A 25,751-nucleotide genomic window follows, 5' to 3' on the forward strand; every position below is an offset into this window, starting at 1 on the left:
GGGGGTCCCGAGGCACAAAGGGGGGGAATAGTAGCCCAGACCCATGATGAGCCTCATCGAGGCCGGTGGGGGGGTCAAGACTACGGACAACACCGTACGAGGCCGCCAGAGCATAAATCAAATCTAGTTGTAAACTCTCCTATGAGAACAGTGAGGAGCAGACAGGCCCCTAGACGGGGATTATCATAGAAGACATCTAAGATAGTACTGAGGTGTACCACACTGGTCGTAAAGGAAGTCCAGTGGACTTGTCCACCTCCAAAACAAATGGCAACAATAATAATTCCTTGCCATGCGTAGGTTCAACTACAATACAACTAGTAAAATGCTCCAATCATGTGTTCCGGTAGATAATATTTCAGAATAAATCGGTAGGATAACTGGTCCCCTTGAGTACCAGTACCAATACTAGCAACAGTCAGTCCAGCTACAATCAGTAAGAAGGTTAGAGACTTAACCAATCAAATTACCATTGACAACAGCGACATAGGAGTCACTCAGAGTGCAACACGTGGAGGGGAATCTCCAGTGCACTCTTCCAATGGTTAACACACATGTCACTAATAAATAGGACCCTCCATTCAGGAGGAAAATTATTAGAAGTCACGGACCATGATCACACCACGTATGACTGGTCCAATACTTAAAGAGTACTTCCGTCGTGAGGTTAGCTCCTCCGTGGATAACATAGCTATGAAATAGACTTCAAACCTATCGCCACTACAAAAGTGGAAGAAACAGTGACTTGTAGAAAAACTACTACAGACTCCTTTGACACCAATTCTGACTGACCTCCAGGCATTGACCTGAAAATTACCTGACTACGTCAGACTCATTCTGAACAAGTTGTAATCTGCCCGGATACTTGGTTTTCTTCCCTTGACATGAGCGCTTGTGTAAGCATAAACGCACATGCACAACGGAACATCCAATTAGGATTTATGCTAGGACCACTTAAGGGCCCAAGCAATATACCAGCCTTAGTAAAGTTGAACATTTACTTCTAGGCCTTTGACTCTACAGCACTCACCAGTTTTCTTCCCAGAAGTCCATAGGTCATACCTGTAGACTGCCCAAAACTAGTGCATTACAGCTGTAGACTTATCATATAGTTATCAACTTAGGATAGCGCCTAAGCAACACACCAAGTAGGAAAACCCTAGATATGGCATTAGAGACAATGCCATGATAATCATTTTGCCAGAACATTGGACGTATATAGAATACAGTCCAATTAAGATGATTTTTTTGTGTGAACTATATTTTGTATATTTTTTTTGTTTTGTTTATGCTTTCATTCCTTTTCGGTTCAGTTCCTTTGACACTTAGGAAGTGATAGAGCCATAAACAAAGTCCCCATACAACCATCACTTAGTGCCACAACGCCGCTCATTGGGGAATGAATGTAATTATATATATTTCATGAGTGTGTGTGCGTTGTTAACATCTGCCTAAGTTACTGCCCAGATCTTCCAGTCTGGACGACGGGTCCACAACGGCGACCCCAAATCCGGACACCCACAGCCTATCCTTGTGGCGGCATGCCCGCTGTCAGAGAGACTACCAAGGTAAACCACCAGAGGGGGGGACCGCAACGGTGATCACCAACCGGACATCAACTGCCCATCCTTGTGGTGGACGGCTCCGCTTTCAGAGAGCCTACCAAGTTCAACCACCAGAGAGGACTGCAACGATGATCTACCAATGGGACATCACGTGGTCATGATTTTATGTTGATTTGTAACTTGCAGGATAAAGAAGATCCAAACCACCAGGGGGGGGGGTATGTCATGACGTTGGCCTCTTTTGGTACAGGGAGGACAGTTGACCCCCTCCCTTTTGCACCACCACCCAACCTACCTTCCCCCAATCCACCCTGTGTGTAAAGGGTTGTAAAAACTCTAAAATTCCAGGAGAGTCTCTGGCCACATGGCCCATAGAGAGACACAGGAAATTCTTCCAACTCATAGAATTGGAGAGCCAAGCGACATTTTGTGTTCTGGAGAAGGTATGGAAGATTGGTGAAGAATCCAGCTACGAACTGATCCGCTTGGTACAATTTTGTGATACTCAGAACAGACAATATAGCCATATTACCATAAAACTGTTTATATAATAGCATCAGCTTGAGACTTGCAACATAATGGTTGTATAGAATGTATTAATAAGGATAAAGCTTTTATAATACACATGAGATGCTATTGTACTGATGTAATGTGATAGAATTGTATTTCTGTAACCAAATCTAACTCAGTCATAGGCACGCCCCCAGGGACCCATACAGGACCAGGCGTCATTTGACAAGCCTGTTCTATGGGCACTATAAAACACTCCCTGATTTACATTTCTACAGACCAGGCCTACACTCCGTGGCCACATAGGTTTTACCATCTAATTCCTCTACTGAAAGTGAACCATACCACGTGGTTAACTTTTAGACTATTGATACCGACAGAATAAGAATAAGTCTTTGATATTAATTATTAGTCTGCAGCTAAGTAAATTATATCATTGAACGCGAAGACCAACGAAACAACCATTCTATGACGACATTAATGAATGTCGCTCTGAAAGATCCATTCTAACCGAGAGAGAGAGAGAGAGAACGCGGAGAAAACTTCCCAACAGAACCGAACTCTCCAACAAAGAACGACGACACACTGAGCGTAAATATATATTGATTGCAATTGTTCCCGAATGAGTGAGCATTCAATTGTCAATTGTTAATATTAATGAACTCTGTGTAAACTTCTCAGCTGACCATTTATGACCCATTGTTCAACAGGCCGACCTGCCTGTTTAGCCAGTAGGGCACATTCCTCTACCAATCCTTTGTGACGATAATTACTGTTTGTATGTTTTTCTGTTAATTACTTAGTGTAGTAAATAAATGATTTTAAGACAATTGATGTATGGATGATTTTAGTAAAGACTGGGTTCGTGCAGATACAACAATTTACGACGTTTGGAATGAGACTGGACTAGAGGTAAATACACCATTTAAACCAGAAGATAATCGGCCTATACTATAATAGGATATAATATTATAGTACAGGAAAGTTATATTAGGAAAATTATAGCTTTGTAATCTAAATATTCTCCTTGGTGCCCCGATCTCCTAGTTAATTACAATTAAACGATTAATCAGTTTAATCGCGTGATAATAATTACAGGGAGCTAATTGATAAACATATCTTCCGTTTAATGGTACCCCCAAAGACACGACACTACCAATGAACTTAGATTTGATTTGACTCATGGACACACACACACACACACACACACACACACACACTCACACACTCACTCAGTATGTAGGTGGGCGGTCTTGAGAAGCTGAAAACACGAGCTTGAACCAGCTGCAGCTCTGAGCCATCTGTAAGGACACAGAGCAAAGGTTACAAAAACACTCTCTCACACACACACACACACACACACACACATGGACCAACAACAACAAAAACATTGTCAAAATAAAAATCTCCATTGAAAGTGCATTATGAGTCCAGCATGACTCTTCATTTGTGTCTGGGAAACCAGCCCATAACATCATCACACACTTACTGCTACATGAAGAGACGAAAGTAGCAGTCCCAAACCCAGGAATGTAAAGCAGAGAGGGAGCGATCTGGAGAAGTCTGGGAGGAGGAAGAGGAGGAGGAGGAGGAGAGAGAGTCACGGCCGAGAGGGGAGGAGAGCCAGCACCACCTAGAGAGAACACACAAAAAAAACCTATCAGTTTGATTTATTCAGTTCCATTTTAAAAACAAGCCTTGATCATCAATACCTAAATTACAGATTAGGCTCTATCACTTCTAAACGTTCCCTTTACTAGTCTCTCAGCCACACTACCTCACTGTATCACTTCTAAACCCACATTCCTTTACCAGTCTCTCAGCCACACTACCTCACTGTATCACTTCTAAACCCACATTCCTTTACTAGTCTCTCAGCCACACTACCTCACTGTATCACTTCTAAACCCACATTCCTTTACCAGTCTCTCAGCCACACTACTTCGCTGTATCACTTCTAAACCCACATTCCCTTTACTAGTCTCTCAGCCACACTACCTCACTGTATCACTTCTAAACCCACATTCCTTTACCAGTCTCTCAGCCACACTACCTCGCTGTATCACTTCTAAACGTTCCCTTTACTAGTCTCTCAGCCACACTACCTCGCTGTATCACTTCTAAACGTTCCCTTTACTAGTCTCTCAGCCACACTACCTCACTGTATCACTTCTAAACGTTCCCTTTACTAGTCTCTCAGCCACACTACCTCACTGTATCACTTCTAAACCCACATTCCTTTACCAGTCTCTCAGCCACACTACCTCGCTGTATCACTTCTAAACGTTCCCTTTACTAGTCTCTCAGCCACACTACCTCGCTGTATCACTTCTAAACGTTCCCTTTACTAGTCTCTCAGCCACACTACCTCGCTGTATCACTTCTAAACCCACGTTCCCTTTACTAGTCTCTCAGCCACACTACCTCACTGTATCACTTCTAAACCCACATTCCTTTACCAGTCTCTCAGCCACACTACCTCGCTGTATCACTTCTAAACGTTCCCTTTACTAGTCTCTCAGCCACACTACCTCGCTGTATCACTTCTAAACGTTCCCTTTACTAGTCTCTCAGCCACACTACCTCACTGTATCACTTCTAAACGTTCCCTTTACCAGTCTCTCAGCCACACTACCTCGCTGTATCACTTCTAAACCCACGTTCCCTTTACTAGTCTCTCAGCCACACTACCTCACTGTTGAGGAACTAAACCCACATTCCTTTACTAGTCTCTCAGCCACACTACCTCACTGTATCACTTCTAAACCCCACGTTCCCTTTACTAGTCTCTCAGCCACACTACCTCACTGATGAGGAACTAAACCCACATTCCTTTAGTAGTCTCTCAGCCACACTACCTCACTGTATCACTTCTAAACCCCACGTTCCCTTTACTAGTCTCTCAGCCACACTACCTCACTGATGAGGAACTAAACCCACATTCCTTTACTAGTCTCTCAGCCACACTACCTCACTGTATCACTTCTAAACCCATGTTCCCTTTACTAGTCTCTCAGCCACACTACCTCACTGATGAGGAACTAAACCCACATTCCTTTACTAGTCTCTCAGCCACACTACCTCACTGTATCACTTCTAAACCCACATTCCTTTACCAGTCTCTCAGCCACACTACCTCACTGTATCACTTCTAAACCCACATTCCTTTACCAGTCTCTCAGCCACACTACCTCACTGTATCACTTCTAAACCCACATTCCTTTACTAGTCTCTCAGCCACACTACCTCGCTGTATCACTTCTAAACCCACATTCCTTTACCAGTCTCTCAGCCACACTACCTCACTGTATCACTTCTAAACCCACGTTCCCTTTACTAGTCTCTCAGCCACACTACCTCACTGTATCACTTCTAAACCCACATTCCTTTACTAGTCTCTCAGCCACACTACCTCGCTGTATCACTTCTAAACGTTCCCTTTACTAGTCTCTCAGCCACACTACCTCACTGATGAGGAACTAAACCCACATTCCTTTACCAGTCTCTCAGCCACACTACCTCGCTGTATCACTTCTAAATGTTCCTTTTACTAGTCTCTCAGCCACACTACCTCACTGATGAGGAACTAAACCCACATTCCTTTACTAGTCTCTCAGCCACACTACCTCACTGTATCACTTCTAAACCCACGTTCCTTTACCAGTCTCTCAGCCACACTACCTCGCTGTATCACTTCTAAACCCACATTCCTTTACCAGTCTCTCAGCCACACTACCTCGCTGTATCACTTCTAAACCCACATTCCTTTAGTAGTCTCTCAGCCACACTACCTCGCTGTATCACTTCTAAACCCACATTCCTTTACCAGTCTCTCAGCCACACTACCTCACTGTATCACTTCTAAACCCACGTTCCCTTTACTAGTCTCTCAGCCACACTACCTCACTGTATCACTTCTAAACCCACATTCCTTTACTAGTCTCTCAGCCACACTACCTCGCTGTATCACTTCTAAACGTTCCCTTTACTAGTCTCTCAGCCACACTACCTCACTGTTGAGGAACTAAACCCACATTCCTTTACCAGTCTCTCAGCCACACTACCTCGCTGTATCACTTCTAAATGTTCCTTTTACTAGTCTCTCAGCCACACTACCTCACTGATGAGGAACTAAACCCACATTCCTTTACTAGTCTCTCAGCCACACTACCTCACTGTATCACTTCTAAACCCACGTTCCTTTACCAGTCTCTCAGCCACACTACCTCGCTGTATCACTTCTAAACCCACATTCCTTTACCAGTCTCTCAGCCACACTACCTCGCTGTATCACTTCTAAACCCACATTCCTTTACCAGTCTCTCAGCCACACTACCTCGCTGTATCACTTCTAAACCCACATTCCTTTACCAGTCTCTCAGCCACACTACCTCGCTGTATCACTTCTAAACCCACATTCCTTTACTAGTCTCTCAGCCACACTACCTCACTGATGAGGAACTAAACCCACATTCCTTTACTAGTCTCTCAGCCACACTACCTCACTGTATCACTTCTAAACCCCACGTTCCCTTTACTAGTCTCTCAGCCACACTACCTCACTGATGAGGAACTAAACCCACATTCCTTTACTAGTCTCTCAGCCACACTACCTCACTGTATCACTTCTAAACCCCACGTTCCCTTTACTAGTCTCTCAGCCACACTACCTCACTGATGAGGAACTAAACCCACATTCCTTTAGTAGTCTCTCAGCCACACTACCTCACTGTATCACTTCTAAACCCACATTCCTTTACCAGTCTCTCAGCCACACTACCTCACTGTTGAGGAACTGAAGACAAGACTGCTTTTAACTGAGCTGTAAACTTCTGTCCAATCCTCTTTCTCCCAGAACTGTGCACTCGTTCACTCTCCCTTATCCCCGTAGTGTGCACTCGTTCACTCTCCCGTATACCTGTAGTGTGCACTCGTTCACTCTCCCTTATCCCCGTAGTGTGCACTCGTTCACTCTCCCTTATCCCCGTAGTGTGCACTCGTTCACTCTCCCTTATCCCCGTAGTGTGCACTCGTTCACTCTCCCTTATCCCCGTAGTGTGCACTCGTTCACTCTCCCGTATCCCTGTAGTGTGCACTCGTTCACTCTCCCTCAAGGGTCTGAATATGTCTTACACCACTCCAGTGCTTTTAATGAGGGGGAAGTGAAGGAGTGTACACTTCAGGGTTAAGAGAGAGTGAAGGAGTGTACACTTCAGGGATAGGGGAGAGTGAAGGAGTGTACACTTCAGGGATAAGAGAGAGTGAAGGAGTATACACTTCAGGGATAAGAGAGAGTGAAGGAGTGTACACTTCAGGGATAGGGGAGAGTGAAGGAGTGTACACTTCAGGGATAAGAGAGAGTGAAGGAGTATACACTTCAGGGATAAGAGAAAGTGAAGGAGTGTACACTTCAGGGATAGGGGAGATGGTAGAAACAGAGTTGGTTTTAGGCCTTACCTCTGATGGGAGAGTCTGTCTGAGTCACTCTCTTCATCAGTCCGTCAACAGGTTCTGTCGCTCTCCTCTTCCTCTGTCCATCACCAGGTTCTGTCGCTCTCCTCTTCCTCTGTCCGTCACCAGGTTCTGTCGCTCTCCTCTTCCTCTGTCCGTCAACAGGTTCTGTCTCTCTCCTCTTCCTCTGTCCGTCACCAGGTTCTGTCGCTCTCCTCTTCCTCTGTCCGTCACCAGGTTCTGTCGCTCTCCTCTTCCTCTGTCCGTCAACAGGTTCTGTCTCTCTCCTCTTCCTCTGTCCGTCACCAGGTTCTGTCGCTCTCCTCTTCCTCTGTCCGTCACCAGGTTCTGTCGCTCTCCTCTTCCTCTGTCCGTCACCAGGTTCTGTCGCTCTCCTCTTCCTCTGTCCATCACCAGGTTCTGTCTCTCTCCTCTTCCTCTGTCCGTCACCAGGTTTTGTCGCTCTCCTCTTCCTCTGTCCGTCACCAGGTTCTGTCGCTCTCCTCTTCCTCTGTCCGTCACCAGGTTCTGTCGCTCTCCTCTTCCTCTGTCCGTCACCAGGTTCTGTTAGGGACAACATCACACAGGACACTGTTGTTTCAATCAACTGTTGTTGACGTCATACTCTATATCAGACCGGCCGTTGTGAGGGCAGGCTTCTGCTACGGCCAAGCAGCAACACAGCTTATTTAAGTCTTTAATAAGTCAAGCAGCAACACAGCTAATTTAAGTCTTTAATAAGTCGAGCAGCAACACAGCTTATTTAAGTCTTTAATAAGTCAAGCAACAACACAGCTTATTTAAGTATTTAATAAGTCAAGCAACAACACAGCTTATTTAAGTCTTTAATAAGCCAAGCAGCAACACAGCTTATTTAAGTCTTTAATAAGCCAAGCAGCAACACAGCTTATTTAAGTCTTTAATAAGCCAAGCAGCAACACAGCTTATTTAAGTCTTTAATAAGCCAAGCAGCAACACAGCTTATTTAAGTCTTTAATAAGTCAAGCAGCAACACAGCTAATTTAAGTCTTTAATAAGTCAAGCAGCAACACAGCTTATTTAAGTATTTAATAAGTCAAGCAACAACACAGCTTATTTAAGTCTTTAATAAGCCAAGCAGCAACACAGCTTATTTAAGTCTTTAATAAGCCAAGCAGCAACACAGCTTATTTAAGTCTTTAATAAGCCAAGCAGCAACACAGCTTATTTAAGTCTTTAATAAGCCAAGCAGCAACAACACAGCTTATTTATGTATTTAATAAGTCAAGCAGCAACACAGCTTATTTAAGTCTTTAATAAGTCAAGCAGCAACACAGCTTATTTAAGTATTTAATAAGTCAAGCAGCAACACAGCTTATTTAAGTCTTTAATAAGTCAAGCAGCAACAACAGTTTATTTAAGTTTTTAATAAGCCAAGCAGCAACAACAGTTTATTTAAGTTTTTAATAAGCCAAGCCTTTATATCTGAATGAGGCGTGTTACCTCTCCTTATCTTGCAGTTCTGTTTCTGGCCACCTGGCTCGGTCACAGCTGTCGGTATGGCAACCTCACCTACACACCACACCACCACAGACAGAGGAAGTGAGAGAGTTGGCAGAGTGACTCTGGGACCTGGCATCACCGGGTATAGAAACGCAACCACTAGAACAGACAGACGGCATCATAGAAACACAGCGACTAGAAGCACCTGTTCTGAACTCCTTACCAGTCTGGATGTCCACATTTAAGTCCAGGTCAAACAACGCATCTGAAACAGGGGATAGTTGCTTTGAGTCAATCAGCCATTTACGATGTTTATGTGCAGTGTTTTGTGTGTGTGTGTGTGTGTGTGTGTGTGTGTGTGTGTGTGTGTGTGTGTGTGTGTGTGTGTGTGTGTGTGTGTGTGTGTGTGTGTGTAAGTGTAACTTACAATTGAAGTCAAAATGAAAATCCCCGAATTCCCCGAGAAAATCCTCGACTTCCAGGTCTAATTCTGAGAAACAGGAAGAAAACAGTCAAACAGCCAATCACCTTCCCTGGCTGTGACTAAACAGCCAATCACCTTCCATGGCTGTGACTAAACAGCCAATCACCTTCCCTGGCTGTGACTAAACAGCCAATCACCTTCCCTGACTGTGACTAAACAGCCAATCACCTTCCCTGGCTGTGACTAAACAGCCAATCACCTTCCATGGCTGTGACTAAACAGCCAATCACCTTCCCTGGCTGTGACTAAACAGCCAATCACCTTCCCTGACTGTGACTAAACAGCCAATCACCTTCCCTGGCTGTGACTAAACAACCAATCACCTTCCCTGGCTGTGCCTCACCAGGAAGTTAAGTAATATTATAACAACAATTATACCCGTCCCCTCATGAGTGAGAACCCGGAAAAACACGTTTCCAAGGTGAGCAGGACTATTAGGGGATGGAGTTACGTTGGGATGCCAACGGGCCACAAGCGAAGTCGGGAGAAGAGGAATATTGGGATGGGGAGACGGGGAGACGGGGAGACGGGGAGACAGGGAGGAATGGAGTGTTACGGTGCAGAGTTATGAGGGACTAACGTTCCTCTAATGAATCATGTCCCTTCATCAACTCTATGTCCTGTATAGAACAACAGTTCCCTTTATAGAACAGTGTGTGTGTGTGTGTGTGTGTGTGTGTGTGTGTGTGTGTGTGTGTGTGTGTGAGAGAGAGAGATATCCATACGGAACTAAAAGTTTCTGAACATTGTCCTTTGTATAACAGTGTTATGTTGCACGGTTACCTAAGCCCTATAACTACCAAGGTAACTTTAGTCAACTCTGAATTAAATTCAGGATAACCGGTACCACAAAAGTGGTTCACCATTTAGCCAGGTAAATGTCTATGGCAACGAATCCTTCAGAACTAACCTGCTCTGGGGGCAGGCTAACAGGGCTAACAGAGCTAACAGAGCTAACAGGGCTAACAGGGCTAACAGAGCTAACAGGGCTAACAGGGCTAACAGGGCTAACAGGGCTAACAGAGCTAACAGGGCTAACAGAGCTAACAGGGCTAACAGGGCTAGCAGGGCTAACAGGGCTAGTAGGGCTAACAGGGCTAACAGGGCTAACAGGGCTAGCAGGGCTAACAGGGCTAGTAGGGCTAACAGGGCTAACAGGGCTAACAGAGCTAACAGGGCTAACAGGGCTAACAGGGCTAACAGAGCTAACAGAGCTAACAGGGCTAGCAGGGCTAACAGGGCTAGTAGGGCTAACAGGGCTAACAGAGCTAACAGGGCTAACAGAGCTAACAGGGCTAACAGGGCTAACAGGGCTAACAGGGCTAACAGGGCTAACAGAGCTAACAGAGCTAACAGGGCTAACAGGGCTAACAGAGCTAACAGAGCTAACAGAGCTAACAGAGCTAACAGGGCTAACAGGGCTAACAGAGCTAACAGAGCTAACAGGGCTAACAGAGCTAACAGAGCTAACAGAGCTAACAGAGCTAACAGGGCTAACAGGGCTAACAGGGCTAACAGAGCTAACAGAGCTAACAGAGCTAACAGAGCTAACAGGGCTAACAGAGCTAACAGGGCTAGTAGGGCTAACAGGGCTAACAGGGCTAACAGGGCTAACAGGGCTAACAGAGCTAACAGAGCTAACAGGGCTAACAGAGCTAACAGGGCTAACTCCATTAATCTTTAATCAAATCAAATCAAATGTTATTGATCACAAGTCAACAGGGCTAACAAGGCTAACAGGGCTAACAGATCTAACTCCATTCATCCTGAATCAAATCAAATCAAATTGTACGAACAGTGTTAGTCCAGGGTAACTATATCTCTATAGAACAGCGTTAGTCCAGGGTAAATATATATCTATAGAACAGTGTTAGTCCAGGGTAACTATATCTCTATAGAACAGTGTTAGTCCAGGGTAACTATATCTCTATAGAACAGTGTTAGTCCAGGGTAACTATATCTTTATAGAACAGTGGTTAGTCCAGGGTAACTATATCTCTATAGAACAGTGTTAGTCCAGGGTAACTATATCTCTATAGAACAGTGTTAGTCCAGGGTAACTATATCTCTATAGAACAGTGTTAGTCCAGGGTAACTATATCTCTATAGAACAGTGTTAGTCCAGGGTAACTATATCTCTGTGTTAGTCCAGGGTAACTATATCTCTGTGTTAGTCCAGGGTAACTATATCTCTATAGAACAGTGTTAGTCCAGGGTAACTATATCTCTATTGAACAGTGTTTAGTCCAGGGTAACTATATCTCTATAGAACAGTGGTTAGTCCAGGGTAACTATATCTCTATAGAACAGTGTTAGTCCAGGGTAACTATATCTCTATAGAACAGTGTTAGTCCAGGGTAACTATATCTCTATTGAACAGTGTTTAGTCCAGGGTAACTATATCTCTATAGAACAGTGTTAGTCCAGGGTAACTATATCTCTATAGAACAGTGTTAGTCCAGGGTAACTATATCTCTATAGAACAGTGTTAGTCCAGGGTAACTATATTTCTATAGAACAGTGTTTAGTCCAGTGTAACTATATCTCTATAGAACAGTGTTAGTCCAGGGTAACTATATCTCTCTGGAACAGTGTTTAGTCCAGGGTAACTATATCTCTATAGAACAGTGTTTAGTCCAGGGTAACTATATCTCTATAGAACAGTGTTAGTCCAGGGTAACTATATCTCTATAGAACAGTGTTTAGTCCAGGGTAACTATATCTCTGTGTTAGTCCAGGGTAACTATATCTCTATAGAACAGCGTTAGTCCAGGGTAACTATATCTCTATAGAACAGTGTTAGTCCAGGGTAAATATATATCTATAGAACAGTGTTAGTCCAGGGTAACTATATCTCTATAGAACAGTGTTAGTCCAGGGTAACTATATCTCTATAGAACAGTGTTAGTCCAGGGTAACTATATCTCTATAGAACAGTGTTAGTCCAGGGTAACTATATCTCTATAGAACAGTGTTTAGTCCAGGGTAACTATATCTCTGTGTTTAGTCCAGGGTAACTATACCTCAGTGTTAGTCCAGGGTAACTATATCTCTATAGAACAGTGTTTAGTCCAGGGTAACTATATCTCTGTGTTTAGTCCAGGGTAACTATATCTCAGTGTTAGTCCAGGGTAACTATATCTCTATAGAACAGTGTTAGTCCAGGGTAACTATATCTCTATAGATCAGTGTTAGTCCAGGGTAACTATATCTCTATAGAACAGTGTTTAGTCCAGGGTAACTATATCTCAGTGTTAGTTCAGGGTAACTATATCTCTATAGAACAGTGTTTAGTCCAGGGTAATTATATCTCTGTGTTAGTCCAGGGTAACTATATCTCTATAGATCAGTGTTAGTCCAGGGTAACTATATCTCTATAGAACAGTGTTAGTCCAGGGTAACTATATCTCTATAGAACAGTGTTAGTCCAGGGTAACTATATCTCTATAGAACAGTTTTAGTCCAGGGTAACTATATCTCTCTGGAACAGTGTTAGTCCAGGGTAACTATATCTCTATAGAACAGTGTTTAGTCCAGGGTAACTATATCTCTATAGAACAGTGTTAGTCCAGGGTAACTATATCTCTATAGAACAGTGTTTAGTCCAGGGTAACTATATCTCTATAGAACAGTGTTAGTCCAGGGTAACTATATCTCTATAGAACAGTGTTAGTCCAGGGTAACTATATCTTTATAGAACAGTGGTTAGTCCAGGGTAACTATATCTCTATAGAACAGTGTTAGTCCAGGGTAACTATATCTCTATAGAACAGTGTTAGTCCAGGGTAACTATATCTCTATAGAACAGTGTTAGTCCAGGGTAACTATATCTCTATAGAACAGTGTTAGTCCAGGGTAACTATATCTCTGTGTTAGTCCAGGGTAACTATATCTCTGTGTTAGTCCAGGGTAACTATATCTCTATAGAACAGTGTTAGTCCAGGGTAACTATATCTCTATTGAACAGTGTTTAGTCCAGGGTAACTATATCTCTATAGAACAGTGTTAGTCCAGGGTAACTATATCTCTATAGAACAGTGTTAGTCCAGGGTAACTATATCTCTATAGAACAGTGTTTAGTCCAGGGTAACTATATCTCTATAGAACAGTGTTAGTCCAGGGTAACTATATCTCTATAGAACAGTGTTAGTCCAGGGTAACTATATCTCTATAGAACAGTGTTAGTCCAGGGTAACTATATCTCTGTGTTAGTCCAGGGTAACTATATCTCTGTGTTAGTCCAGGGTAACTATATCTCTATAGAACAGTGTTAGTCCAGGGTAACTATATCTCTATAGAACAGTGTTAGTCCAGGGTAACTATATCTCTATAGAACAGTGTTAGTCCAGGGTAACTATATCTCTATAGAACAGTGTTTAGTCCAGGGTAACTATATCTCTATAGATCAGTGTTTAGTCCAGGGTAACTATATCTCTATAGAACAGTGTTTAGTCCAGGGTAACTATATCTCTATAGAACAGTGTTAGTCCAGGGTAACTATATCTCTATAGATCAGTGTTAGTCCAGGGTAACTATATCTCTATAGATCAGTGTTAGTCCAGGGTAACTATTAGGTTACCTGGCAGAAAGTCTTCAACCTCAAGTGTAGGGGAGATGGGCAGATCCATAATGTCCACATCCTGCATCCTGGCACCTGTTGACCAAATCACATTGGATCACCATATTCTACATCTATTGTATGCATCAATCATGTGCCTATGAACCAGATTTATGCCGTTACCACGGATGCGGTGTGCCCTAGGGGAGGAAGTCCACTGTGTGCAGCTCAACCTGCACTAGCATAAATAACATGAGAATGTCTACTTCTGATAAGTTTCCCAGTAAAACAATGAAAACAAGAAACCATCACAGAAAAGTACTCAAAAATATCCCACGTTAACATATGTAGCTTAAGAAACAAGTTTCATGAAATGAATAATTTACTAGTAACAGATGACATTCATATTCTGACTATCTCTGAAACTCACTTAGACAATACCTTTGATGATACAGTGGTAGCAATACATAGTTATAACATCTACAGAAAATACAGGAATTCCAATGGTGGAGGTGTGGTTGTTTATACTCAGAACCACATTCCTGTAAAGCTTAGAGAGGATCTCATGTTAAATACTGTTGAAGTAATATGGCTACAGGTTCATCTGTCCTCACCTAAAGCCCATTCTGGTGGGAAGCTACTATAGACCACCTAGTGCTAACAGTCATTATCTGGACAACATGTGTGATTATGCTTGATAATGTATGTGATATCAACAGAGAGGTACAGTACCTGTCAAAAGTTTGGACACACCTACATAATCCAGGGTTTTTCTTACTATTTTTTACTATATTGTAGAATAATAGTGAAGACATCAAAACTATGAAATAACACATATGGAATCACGTAGTAACCATAAAAGTGTTTTAAAAAAAATCATAATATATTTTAAGATTTGAGATTCTTCAAAATAGCCACCCTTTGCCTTGATGACAGCTTTGCACACTCTTGGCATTCTCTCAACCTAGGAAAACCAAAGTTCCAAAGGCTGGGTCTAATATAGTGTATAAGAGGTCATACAATACGTTTTGTAGTGATTCCTATGGTGTTGATGTAAAGAATATTTGTTGGTCTGTGGTGTGTAATGAGGAGCAAACAGACACGGCACTTGACACATTTATGAAATTGCTTATCCCAGTTACTAATAAGCATGTACCCGTTAAGAAAATGACGTGTAAAAACTGTTAAATCCCTGTGGATTGATGAGGAATTGAAAAATGGTATGGTTTGAGAAGGATGAGGCAAAAGGAATGGAAAATAAGTCTGGCTGCACAACCGATTGGCAAATGTACTGCAAGTTGAGAAATCATGTGACTAAACTGAATAAAAAGAAATAGAAACTACACTATGAAACCTGTGGCTCAGTTGGTAGAGCATGGTGTTTGCAACGCCAGGGTTGTGGGTTCGATTCCCACGGGGGGCCAGTACAAGAAAAAGATAATAATAATAATAAATAAATAAAATGTATGCATTCACTACTGTAAGTCGCTCTGGATAAGAGCGTCTGCTAAATGACTAAAATGTCAAATGTAAATAAATGACATAAAGAATGATAGTAAAAAAAACTTTGCAGCACCTTCAATGTAATTTTGGGCAAAAAGGCAAACTCAGCTCATCAAAATCAGATGGCTCATTCATTATATTACCGGCAAGATAAGCAAACTTAGGTATGACATGCCAGCAACAAACGCTGACACTACACATCCAAGTATATCTGACCATATTATGACAGACAAGAATTGTACTTTTGAATTCCGTAAAAAGTCAGTGTGGAAGAGGTGAAAAAATTATTAAGGTGTTGGGTGTTGGGCTACGGTCTCTCCACTAGCATCAGGACCTCTCAATAAGGTGTTGGGTTGCGGTCTCTCCACTAGCATCAGGACCTCTCAATAAGGTGTTGGGTTATGGTCTCTCCACTAGCATCAGGACCTCTCAATAAGGTGTTGGGTTACGGTCTCTCCACTAGCATCAGGACCTCTCAATAAGGTGTTGGGTTATGGTCTCTCCACTAGCATCAGGACCTCTCAATAAGGTGTTGGGTTATGGTCTCTCCACTAGCATCAGGACCTCTCAATAAGGTGTTGGGTTATGGTCTCTCCACTAGCATCAGGACCTCTCAATAAGGTGTTGGGTTACGGTCTCTCCACTAGCATCAGGACCTCTCAATAAGGTGTTGGGTTATGGTCTCTCCATTAGCATCAGGACCTCTCAATAAGGTGTTGGGTTACAGTCTCTCCACTAGCATCAGGACCACTCAATAAGGTGTTGGGTTATGGTCTCTCCACTAGCATCAGGACCTCTCAATAAGGTGTTGGGTTACGGTCTCTCCACTAGCATCAGGACCTCTCAATAAGGTGTTGGGTTACTGGTCTCTCCACTAGCATCAGGACCTCTCAATAAGGTGTTGGGTTATGGTCTCTCCACTAGCATCAGGACCTCTCAATAAGGTGTTGGGTTACGGTCTCTCCACTAGCATCAGGACCTCTCAATAAGGTGTTGGGTTACGGTCTCTCCACTAGCATCAGGACCTCTCAATAAGGTGTTGGGTTATGGTCTCTCCACTAGCATCAGGACCTCTCAATAAGGTGTTGGGTTACTGGTCTCTCCACTAGCATCAGGACCTCTCAATAAGGTGTTGGGTTACGGTCTCAATAAGGTGTTGGGTTACGGTCTCTCCACTAGCATCAGGACCTCTCAATAAGGTGTTGGGTTATGGTCTCTCCACTAGCATCAGGACCTCTCAATAAGGTGTTGGGTTATCGGTCTCTCCACTAGCATCAGGACCTCTCAATAAGGTGTTGGGTTATGGTCTCTCCACTAGCATCAGGACCTCTCAATAAGGTGTTGGGTTATGGTCTCTCCACTAGCATCAGGACCTCTCAATAAGGTGTTGGGTTATGGTCTCTCCACTAGCATCAGGACCTCTCAATAAGGTGTTGGGTTATGGTCTCTCCACTAGCATCAGGACCTCTCAATAAGGTGTTGGGTTATGGTCTCTCCACTAGCATCAGGACCTCTCAATAAGGTGTTGGGTTATGGTCTCTCCACTAGCATCAGGACCTCTCAATAAGGTGTTGGGTTACGGTCTCTCCACTAGCATCAGGACCTCTCAATAAGGTGTTGGGTTATGGTCTCTCCACTAGCATCAGGACCTCTCAATAAGGTGTTGGGTTATGGTCTCTCCACTAGCATCAGGACCTCTCAATAAGGTGTTGGGTTACGGTCTCTCCACTAGCATCAGGACCTCTCAATAAGGTGTTGGGTTACGGTCTCTCCACTAGCATCAGGACCTCTCAATAAGGTGTTGGGTTACGGTCTCTCCACTAGCATCAGGACCTCTCAATAAGGTGTTGGGTTATGGTCTCTCCACTAGCATCAGGACCTCTCAATAAGGTGTTGGGTTATGGTCTCTCCACTAGCATCAGGACCTCTCAATAAGGTGTTGGGTTACGGTCTCTCCACTAGCATCAGGACCTCTCAATAAGGTGTTGGGTTATGGTCTCTCCACTAGCATCAGGACCTCTCAATAAGGTGTTGGGTTACGGTCTCAATAAGTGTTGGGTTACGGTCTCTCACTAGCATCAGGACCTCTCAATAAGGTGTTGGGTTATGGTCTCTCCACTAGCATCAGGACCTCTCAATAAGGTGTTGGGTTACGGTCTCTCCACTAGCATCAGGACCTCTCAATAAGGTGTTGGGTTACAGTCTCTCCACTAGCATCAGGACCTCTCAATAAGGTGTTGGGTTACGGTCTCTCCACTAGCATCAGGACCTCTCAATAAGGTGTTGGGTTACGGTCTCTCCACTAGCATCAGGACCTCTCAATAAGGTGTTGGGTTATGGTCTCTCCACTAGCATCAGGACCTCTCAATAAGGTGTTGGGTTATGGTCTCTCCACTAGCATCAGGACCTCTCAATAAGGTGTTGGGTTATGGTCTCTCCACTAGCATCAGGACCTCTCAATAAGGTGTTGGGTTATGGTCTCTCCACTAGCATCAGGACCTCTCAATAAGGTGTTGGGTTATGGTCTCTCCACTAGCATCAGGACCTCTCAATAAGGTGTTGGGTTATGGTCTCTCCACTAGCATCAGGACCTCTCAATAAGGTGTTGGGTTATGGTCTCTCCACTAGCATCAGGACCTCTCAATAAGGTGTTGGGTTGCGGTCTCTCCACTAGCATCAGGACCTCTCAATAAGGTGTTGGGTTACGGTCTCTCCACTAGCATCAGGACCTCTCAATAAGGTGGCTTGGTGTTTTTTATTTTTATTTAACCTTTATTTATACAGTTTTTTTCTCATTGAGATAGCATCTCTTTTCCAAGAGAGACCTGGTCCAATAGCAGCAGAGGGAACAACGTTTCAGTCAAAACAACTTGCATTACACTAACACAACATTAAAGAAAACTATAAACACACATACAATACAACAACAAAAAACATTTTTACGTTAAAAAACACGAAAGTCTTGACAAAAAAAAAAACAGCTGTCCTTAAGACAATTACACTCTTCTATGATATATACATCGATCAAGTGTTTAAACTCCACCAACAAAACTAGATCGTCACATTTTAAAATGTTCAGGAGAGAATTCCAGGACCACGGAGCTGAATAACTAAAACTATTCCTACCATGACCTGTTCTAATTTTTGGTACTGTTAGAAGCAAATCAGAAAAGGGACAATGATGTGTTAGACGTTTCTGATTTGTGATGAACCTGAGGGCTGCATGATGCACTGAATCAAGTGCTCTCAGGGTAGTGGTTGAGGCCTGCATATATATAACATCACTACAATCTAAAACTGCCAGTAATGTACAGCCGTGGCCAAAAGTTTTGAGAATTACACAAATATTAATTTTCACAAAGTTTGCTGCCTTTAGATATTTTTGTCAGATGTTACTATGGAATACTGAAGTATAATTACAAGCATTTCATAAGTGTCAAAGGCTTTTATTGACAATTACATGAAGTTGATGCAAAGATTCAATATTTGCAGTGTTGACCCTTCTTTTTCAAGACTCTGCAATCCGCCCTGGCATGCTGTCAATTAACTTCTGGGCCACATCCTGACTGATGGCAGCCCATTCTTGCATAATCAATGCTTGGAGTTTGTCAGAATTTGTGGGTTTTTGTTTGTCCACCCGCCTCTTGAGGATTGACCACAAGTTCTCAATGGGATTAAGGTCTGGGGAGTTTCCTGGCCGTGGACCCAAAATATCGATGTTTTGTTCCCCGAGCTACTTAGTTATCACTTTTGCCTTATGGCAAGGTGTTCCATCATGCTGGAAAAGGCATTGTTCGTCACCAAACTGTTCCTGGATGGTTGGGAGAAGTTGCTCTCGGAGGATGTGTTGGTACCATTCTTTATTCTTAGGCAAAATTGTGAGTAAGCCCACTCCTTTGGCTGAGAAGCACCCCCACACATGAATGGTCTCAGGATGCTTTACTGTTGGCATGACACAGGACTGATGGTAGAGCTCACCTTGTCTTCTCCGGACAAGCTTTTTTCCGGATGCCCCAAACAATCGGAAAGGGGATTCATCAGAGAAAATGACTTTACCCCAGTCCTCAGCAGTCCAATCCCTGTACCTTTTGCAGAATATCATTCTGTCCCTGATGTTTTTCCTGGAGAGAAGTGGCTTCTTTGCTGCCCTTCTTGACACCAGGCCATCCTTCAAAAGTCTTTGCCTCACTGTGCGTGCAGATGCACTCACACCTGCCTGCTGCCGTCCTGAGCAAGCTCTGTACTGGTGGTGCCCCGATCCCGCAGCTGAATCAACTTTAGGAGACGGTCCTGGCGCTTGCTGGACTTTCTTGGGCGCCCTGAAGCCTTCTTCACAACAATTGAACCGCTCTTCTTGAAGTTCTTGATGATCCGATAAATGGTTGATTTAGGTGCAATCTTACTGGCAGCAATATCCTTGCCTGTGAAGCCCTTTTGTGCAAAGCAATGATGACGGCATGTGTTTCCTTGTAGGTAACCATGGTTGACAGAGGAAGAACAATGATTCTAAGCACCACCCTCCTTTTGAAGCTTCCAGTCTGTTATTTGACCTCAATCAGCATGATCTCCAGCCTTGCCCTCATCAACACTCACACCTTTGTTAACAAGAGAATCACTGACATGTCAGCTGGTCCTTTTGTGGCAGGGCTGAAATGCAGTGGAAATGTTTTTTGGGGGATTCAGTTCCATTTGCATGGCAAAGAGCGACTTTGCAATTAATTGCAATTCATCTGATCACTCTTCATAACATTCTGGAGTATATGCAAATTGCCATCATACAAACTGAGGCAGCAGACTTTGTGATAATTAATATTTGTGTCATTCTCAAAACTTTTTGCCACGACTATACATCGTACCAGCTCCTTCCTGGTCTCAAAAGAAAAACAAGCCTTACGCCGGTAATAAAAACCTATTTTCAGCAATGAGCTTCCTTATCAAGTTCTCTACAGGCACAGTGAATCTCAGCTTATCATCAACTCACACACCCAAATATTTGTACACTTTCACTTTCTCTATAGTACGTCCAGTCAATGTAGCAATGACATGATCGGTAACATACCTGGCATTTGAAAATACCATGTATTTTGTTTTACCCTGAATTTAGAACCAGCTTTAAAATCATACAGATTCTGTTGTATGATGTTAAATGCTCTTTGGGCATTTTCAAAAGCTGAAGGTAAACTACTATCAATATCATCTACATAAAAATGAACATCCATTGTTTCAATAAGATCCCCCCAAATGTTGTTGATATACAAAATGAACAACAGTGGGCCCAAAATAGAACCTTGCGGAACACCTGAGCACAACTCCATGGACTCCGATTTTACAACCATCCACCATTACACATTCTGTAAGACTTGATTGGTCATTTATAAACAAACCTAGAGCACGACCAGTCATTCCACAACATTTTAACCTTTACAATAACACGGTGTCAAATGCTTTCGACAAATCATTAAAGACGAGACACACAATGTAGCTTCTTATCAAGAACACAGTGAATGTCATTTAAAACCTTCAGTGTTGCTGAAACAGTGCTGTGGCCAGACCTAAAACCTGATTGCATTCCATTTAAAATAATTGTTTTCTTGGAAGTAGGCCTTTAGCTGCCTACTACCTTAGACAAGTACAGACGATTTTGATATAGGTCGATAGTTGTCAAGTAGCGAAGGATCTCCAGCTTTCAGGAGAGGCAGTACAAAAACAGATTTCCATAATGTGGGGATATCAAGGGTTGGTTCCTTTAACCAACTACATCATTTTTCAAGCTATAACATTCTATAACAGCCATGTTAGAACCCCATTAAAATGACACTACAACAGCCATGTTAGAACCCCATTAACATGACACTACAACATTCTATAACAGCCATGTTAGAACCCCATTAAAATGACACTACAACATTCTATAACAGCCATGTTAGAACCCCATTAAAATGACACTACAACATTCTATAACAGCCATGTTAGAACCCCATTAAAATGACACTACAACATTCTATAGAAGCCATGTTAGAAACCCCATTAACACTACACCATTCTATAACAGCCAAGTTAGAACCCCATTAACATGACACTACAACATTCTATAACAGCCATGTTAGAACCCCATTAACATGACACTACAACATTCTATAACAGCCATGTTAGAACCCCATTAACATGACACTACAACATTCTATAACAGCCATGTTAGAACCCCATTAACATGACACTACAACATTCTATAACAGCCATGTTAGATCCTCATTAACATGGCACTACAACATTCTATAACAGCCATGTTAGAACCCCATTAACATGACACTACAACATTCTATAACAGCCATGTTAGATCCTCATTAACATGACACTACAACATTCTATAACAGACATGTTAGAACCCCATTAACATGACACTACAACATTCTATAACAGCCATGTTAGAACCCCATTAAAATGACACTACAACATTCTATAACAGCCATGTTAGAACCCCATTAACATGACACTACAACATTCTATACCAGTCATGTTAGAACCCTATTAACATGACACTACAACATTCTATAACAGCCATGTTAGAGTTCCATTAACACTACAACATTCTATAAAAGCCATGTTAGAACCCCATTAACATGACACTACAACATTCTATAGCAGCCATGTTAGATCCTTATTAACATGACACTACAACATTCTATAACAGCCATGTTAGAACCCCATTAACATGACACTACAACATTCTATAACAGCCATGTTAGAACCCCATTAACATGACACTACAACATTCTATAGCAGCCATGTTAGAACCCCATTAACATGACACTACAACATTCTATAACAGCCATGTTAGAACCCCATTAACACTACAACATTCTATAACAGCCATGTTAGAAACCCATTAACATGACACTACAACATTCTATAAAAGCCATGTTAGAACCCCATTAACATGACACTACAACATTCTATAACAGCCATGTTAGAACCCTATTAACATGACACTACAACATTCTATAGCAGCCATGTTAGAACCCCATTAACACTACAACATTCTATAACAGCCATGTTAGAACCCTATTAACATGACACTACAACATTCTATAACAGCCATGTTAGAACCCCATTAACATGACACTACAACATTCTATAGCAGCCATGTTAGAACACATTAACATGACACTACAACATTCTATAACAGCCATGTTAGATCCTCATTAACATGAGACTACACATGCTATAACAGCCATGTTAGAACCCCATTAACACTACAACATTCTATAGCAGCCATGTTAGAACCCCATTAACATGACACTACAACATTCTATAACAGCCATGTTAGAACCCCATTAACGTGACACTACAACATTCTATAACAGCCATGTTAGAACCCCATTAACATGACACTACAACATTCTATAACAGCCATGTTAGATCCTCATTAACATGGCACTACAACATTCTATAACAGCCATGTTAGAACCCCATTAACATGACACTACAACATTCTATAACAGCCATGTTAGAACCCCATTAACATCACACTACAACATTCTATAACAGCCATGTTAGAACCCCATTAACGTGACACTACAACATTCTATAACAGCCATGTTAGAACCCCATTAACACTACAACATTCTATAACAGCCATGTTAGAACCTCATTAAAATGACATGGGTAATAGTTAATATTTAAATAATGCTATGTAACTATGCTCCAGAGTGGCGAAGCGGTCTGGGGCATCACTACATACCCTGGTTCGATCCCAGGCTGCATCACACTTGACCAGGAGTCCCAAAGGGTGGCGTACAATTCGCCCAGGGTCGTTCGGGTTTGGCCGGTGTAGGCCGTCATTGTAAAATAATAATTTGCTCTTAACTGAAATTGCCTCGTTAAATAAAATAAAATAAATAAATAAAAACAGAAATTCTAGAATTTTGAACAATATTCAACATTGTCAATGTTTGTCCGATCTCTCTAAAGATAATTTCTCTGGTCCAAAGCTGAAACGGACTGGTCTTTCACTATAACTAATATATTGGGTTTCAGCAGGGACCCAGAGCATCTAGATTGTACCCACATCCTCTATGGGGGGGTGACAGTTGAGAAGTTCATCTATTTTTTTGCCATGTCGAGAATTATATTAAAACAGATCAGAAAATAAAGTATGGCCTAATTAATGACCTCCACGTTTTTTCCCCCCTCCCCCACGTGTCACAGTTGTATTGCTCTGTTAAACATGTGGGGGCGGTGTGTGGGGGGGTGGCGGACATGATACAAGTTCTATAATATAACAATAAAATGCCAAATAACCTTCCAAACACAAATTAAACATTACAGGACTTAGATTGCAACACAGAGTATTATTCCATCTGAATAACAGAACTGAGACCAGCGCTTACAGGGGGCCATAGAAGACACCGGGTTATTCACTTCTCTCGTTGCTGACTGGAATTCCCCCCCCCCCATCAAATCACCCACCACATGCAATCGTTCACAAACAAAATACGGCGAAATTAAATTGATTTACAAATATAAAAACAGTTAGAACTCTTAAATAAATAGTACAAAATAAGTGACATTTATTGTCTTTTCAATAAAATGTATATGTTTTTTGGGGTTTTTTCACCATGCAGTGGAGATGGGATCGTTGCAAGTGCGTCGGATAAAATTATATTGAGGAGACAAGCAGAAAAAGAACCCAAAAAATCTCACCTGTCTGGCGGGAATCGAGAGTCTCCATCCCTCGGGTTAAAAGGCAACAGCTTCCACTATATGATCCGTGTCCAAATGCATTAAGCTATAGCTGTCCTTGAATGCTCCGTGCACTTTGTGGTCGTTTGTTGTGCGTCTGTGTGTGTTCGCGTCGTGCCCAGGGCATCCATTCACTTTTACTTTCGATAGGAATCTCATTGTGCGTCTGTTCTCTACTCTCTCTCTCTCTCTCTCTCTCGCTCCCCCATTCATTTCCACTGATCTACAAACTTAAAAGACAAGTGCTTTCATCACTCAGACCAAGGGGTATATGGCTACAATTTGATGAAGGAGAGACTGATGTAGACGTGGGGAACCCCACTAACGCCAGACTAACTATTGGTAATGTTGTTAAAGAGGTGATTATGTTGCAGGGGAAAAGCAGGACCCCCCCCCCCCAAAAAAAAATACAGGATAAGACAAGAGAGGAGCCTCCTGGACCTGAGGAACCTCCCCTCTTTCTCTCCCTCCCTCTGTTTTTTTAGAGGAGGAAATGGGAGTTTGTTTGGCGTCAGTCTAGCTTGGAAAGTACCAGCCATACATGTCTATCTCTGTGGCCATATGCCATACCAGTCTGATAGGCACATACACACGCATGCGTAGACACAACATCAACAGATACCATCCATGCCACTTTGTTCACCATACTTTTTTTCCCCCTCCACAGAAATTCCGCCACACCCCCTCCCTGCCTCACTCCTTTCTCTGACATTGTAGTTAGCGTGGTAATACCAGTTTGGTTACCAGTTTGGTTACCAGGCACTGAGATCATTTCATCAAACGAACGCCAGACGCAAAACGCACGCAAGTGTAGTCCAAGCTCAAACAGAGAACGTCACAAAACGACGCGGACGAAGCCCTCCGGCGTTCCGACACGTTACGACCTGAAACATGTGAACACGACATATCGTTCGTTCCGCAGCCATGCCGGGCAGTGTTTTAACCTGGTTCCTTGATCTGATAGAGAAAGTTATCAAAGTAGACTATTATTATTATTTTTTGCATTGATAAACAAATATAATCTCCGCGACTGTTCAGATAATAAAACAAAAAAAAAACAAGAATCCATCGAAAAAAATGTATTTTGTTCACAGGCTGATTACAGGCTATTGTTCAGTGGTAAAACCTGCTGTAGTCAACAGTGATGAGTAAGACTGTGGGAACTTTGATTTCCTAAACTTTATGTTGTGTTACAGCCTATTTTTTTGTATTTTTATTTCATTATATATATATATAAACAAAAGTTAATTCATATGCTATTAACCCACATAGGCAGTCGGCCTACAAGAGGGCCATTTAGGGCCTATTGTTTCACACTTTCTTTGGTTTCAGCAAAACGAGGCTACTGTTCAAAAACCTTTTTCAAAAGATTAGGACTAAATGCTCAAGGAAAAACGTCATTGTTCAGTTTAATAAATTGTTCAAGGGCAAAGCAGCCTAATAGAACAGTGGATTT

At 42.5% G+C, this 25,751-nt stretch overlaps 1 protein-coding gene across 2 annotated transcripts in view; it reads right to left on the reverse strand.

The window, feature by feature from the left end:
* Nucleotides 1–24,684, reverse strand: part of LOC106592012 (class II, major histocompatibility complex, transactivator) — a 56,031-nt gene extending 31,347 nt beyond the window's left edge. For both annotated transcript variants that reach the window (XM_082976225.1, XM_082976224.1), the window contains exons 1-8: nt 24,257–24,684; nt 14,072–14,146; nt 9,436–9,498; nt 9,232–9,273; nt 9,009–9,077; nt 7,533–8,090; nt 3,565–3,708; nt 3,308–3,376 (exon numbers count right to left, since the gene is read on the reverse strand). In XM_082976225.1, the coding sequence (XP_082832351.1) occupies nt 3,308–3,376; nt 3,565–3,708; nt 7,533–8,090; nt 9,009–9,077; nt 9,232–9,273; nt 9,436–9,498; nt 14,072–14,146; nt 24,257–24,284 (1,048 nt within the window). In that variant the 5' untranslated portion in view covers nt 24,285–24,684. The remainder of the gene's footprint in view (nt 1–3,307; nt 3,377–3,564; nt 3,709–7,532; nt 8,091–9,008; nt 9,078–9,231; nt 9,274–9,435; nt 9,499–14,071; nt 14,147–24,256) is intronic.
* Between the last annotated feature and the right edge of the window lie 1,067 nt (nt 24,685–25,751).

Source organism: Salmo salar, chromosome 06 (genome assembly GCF_965601325.2).
Source record: "Salmo salar chromosome 06, fSalSal1, whole genome shotgun sequence".
NCBI lineage: Eukaryota > Metazoa > Chordata > Actinopteri > Salmoniformes > Salmonidae > Salmo > Salmo salar.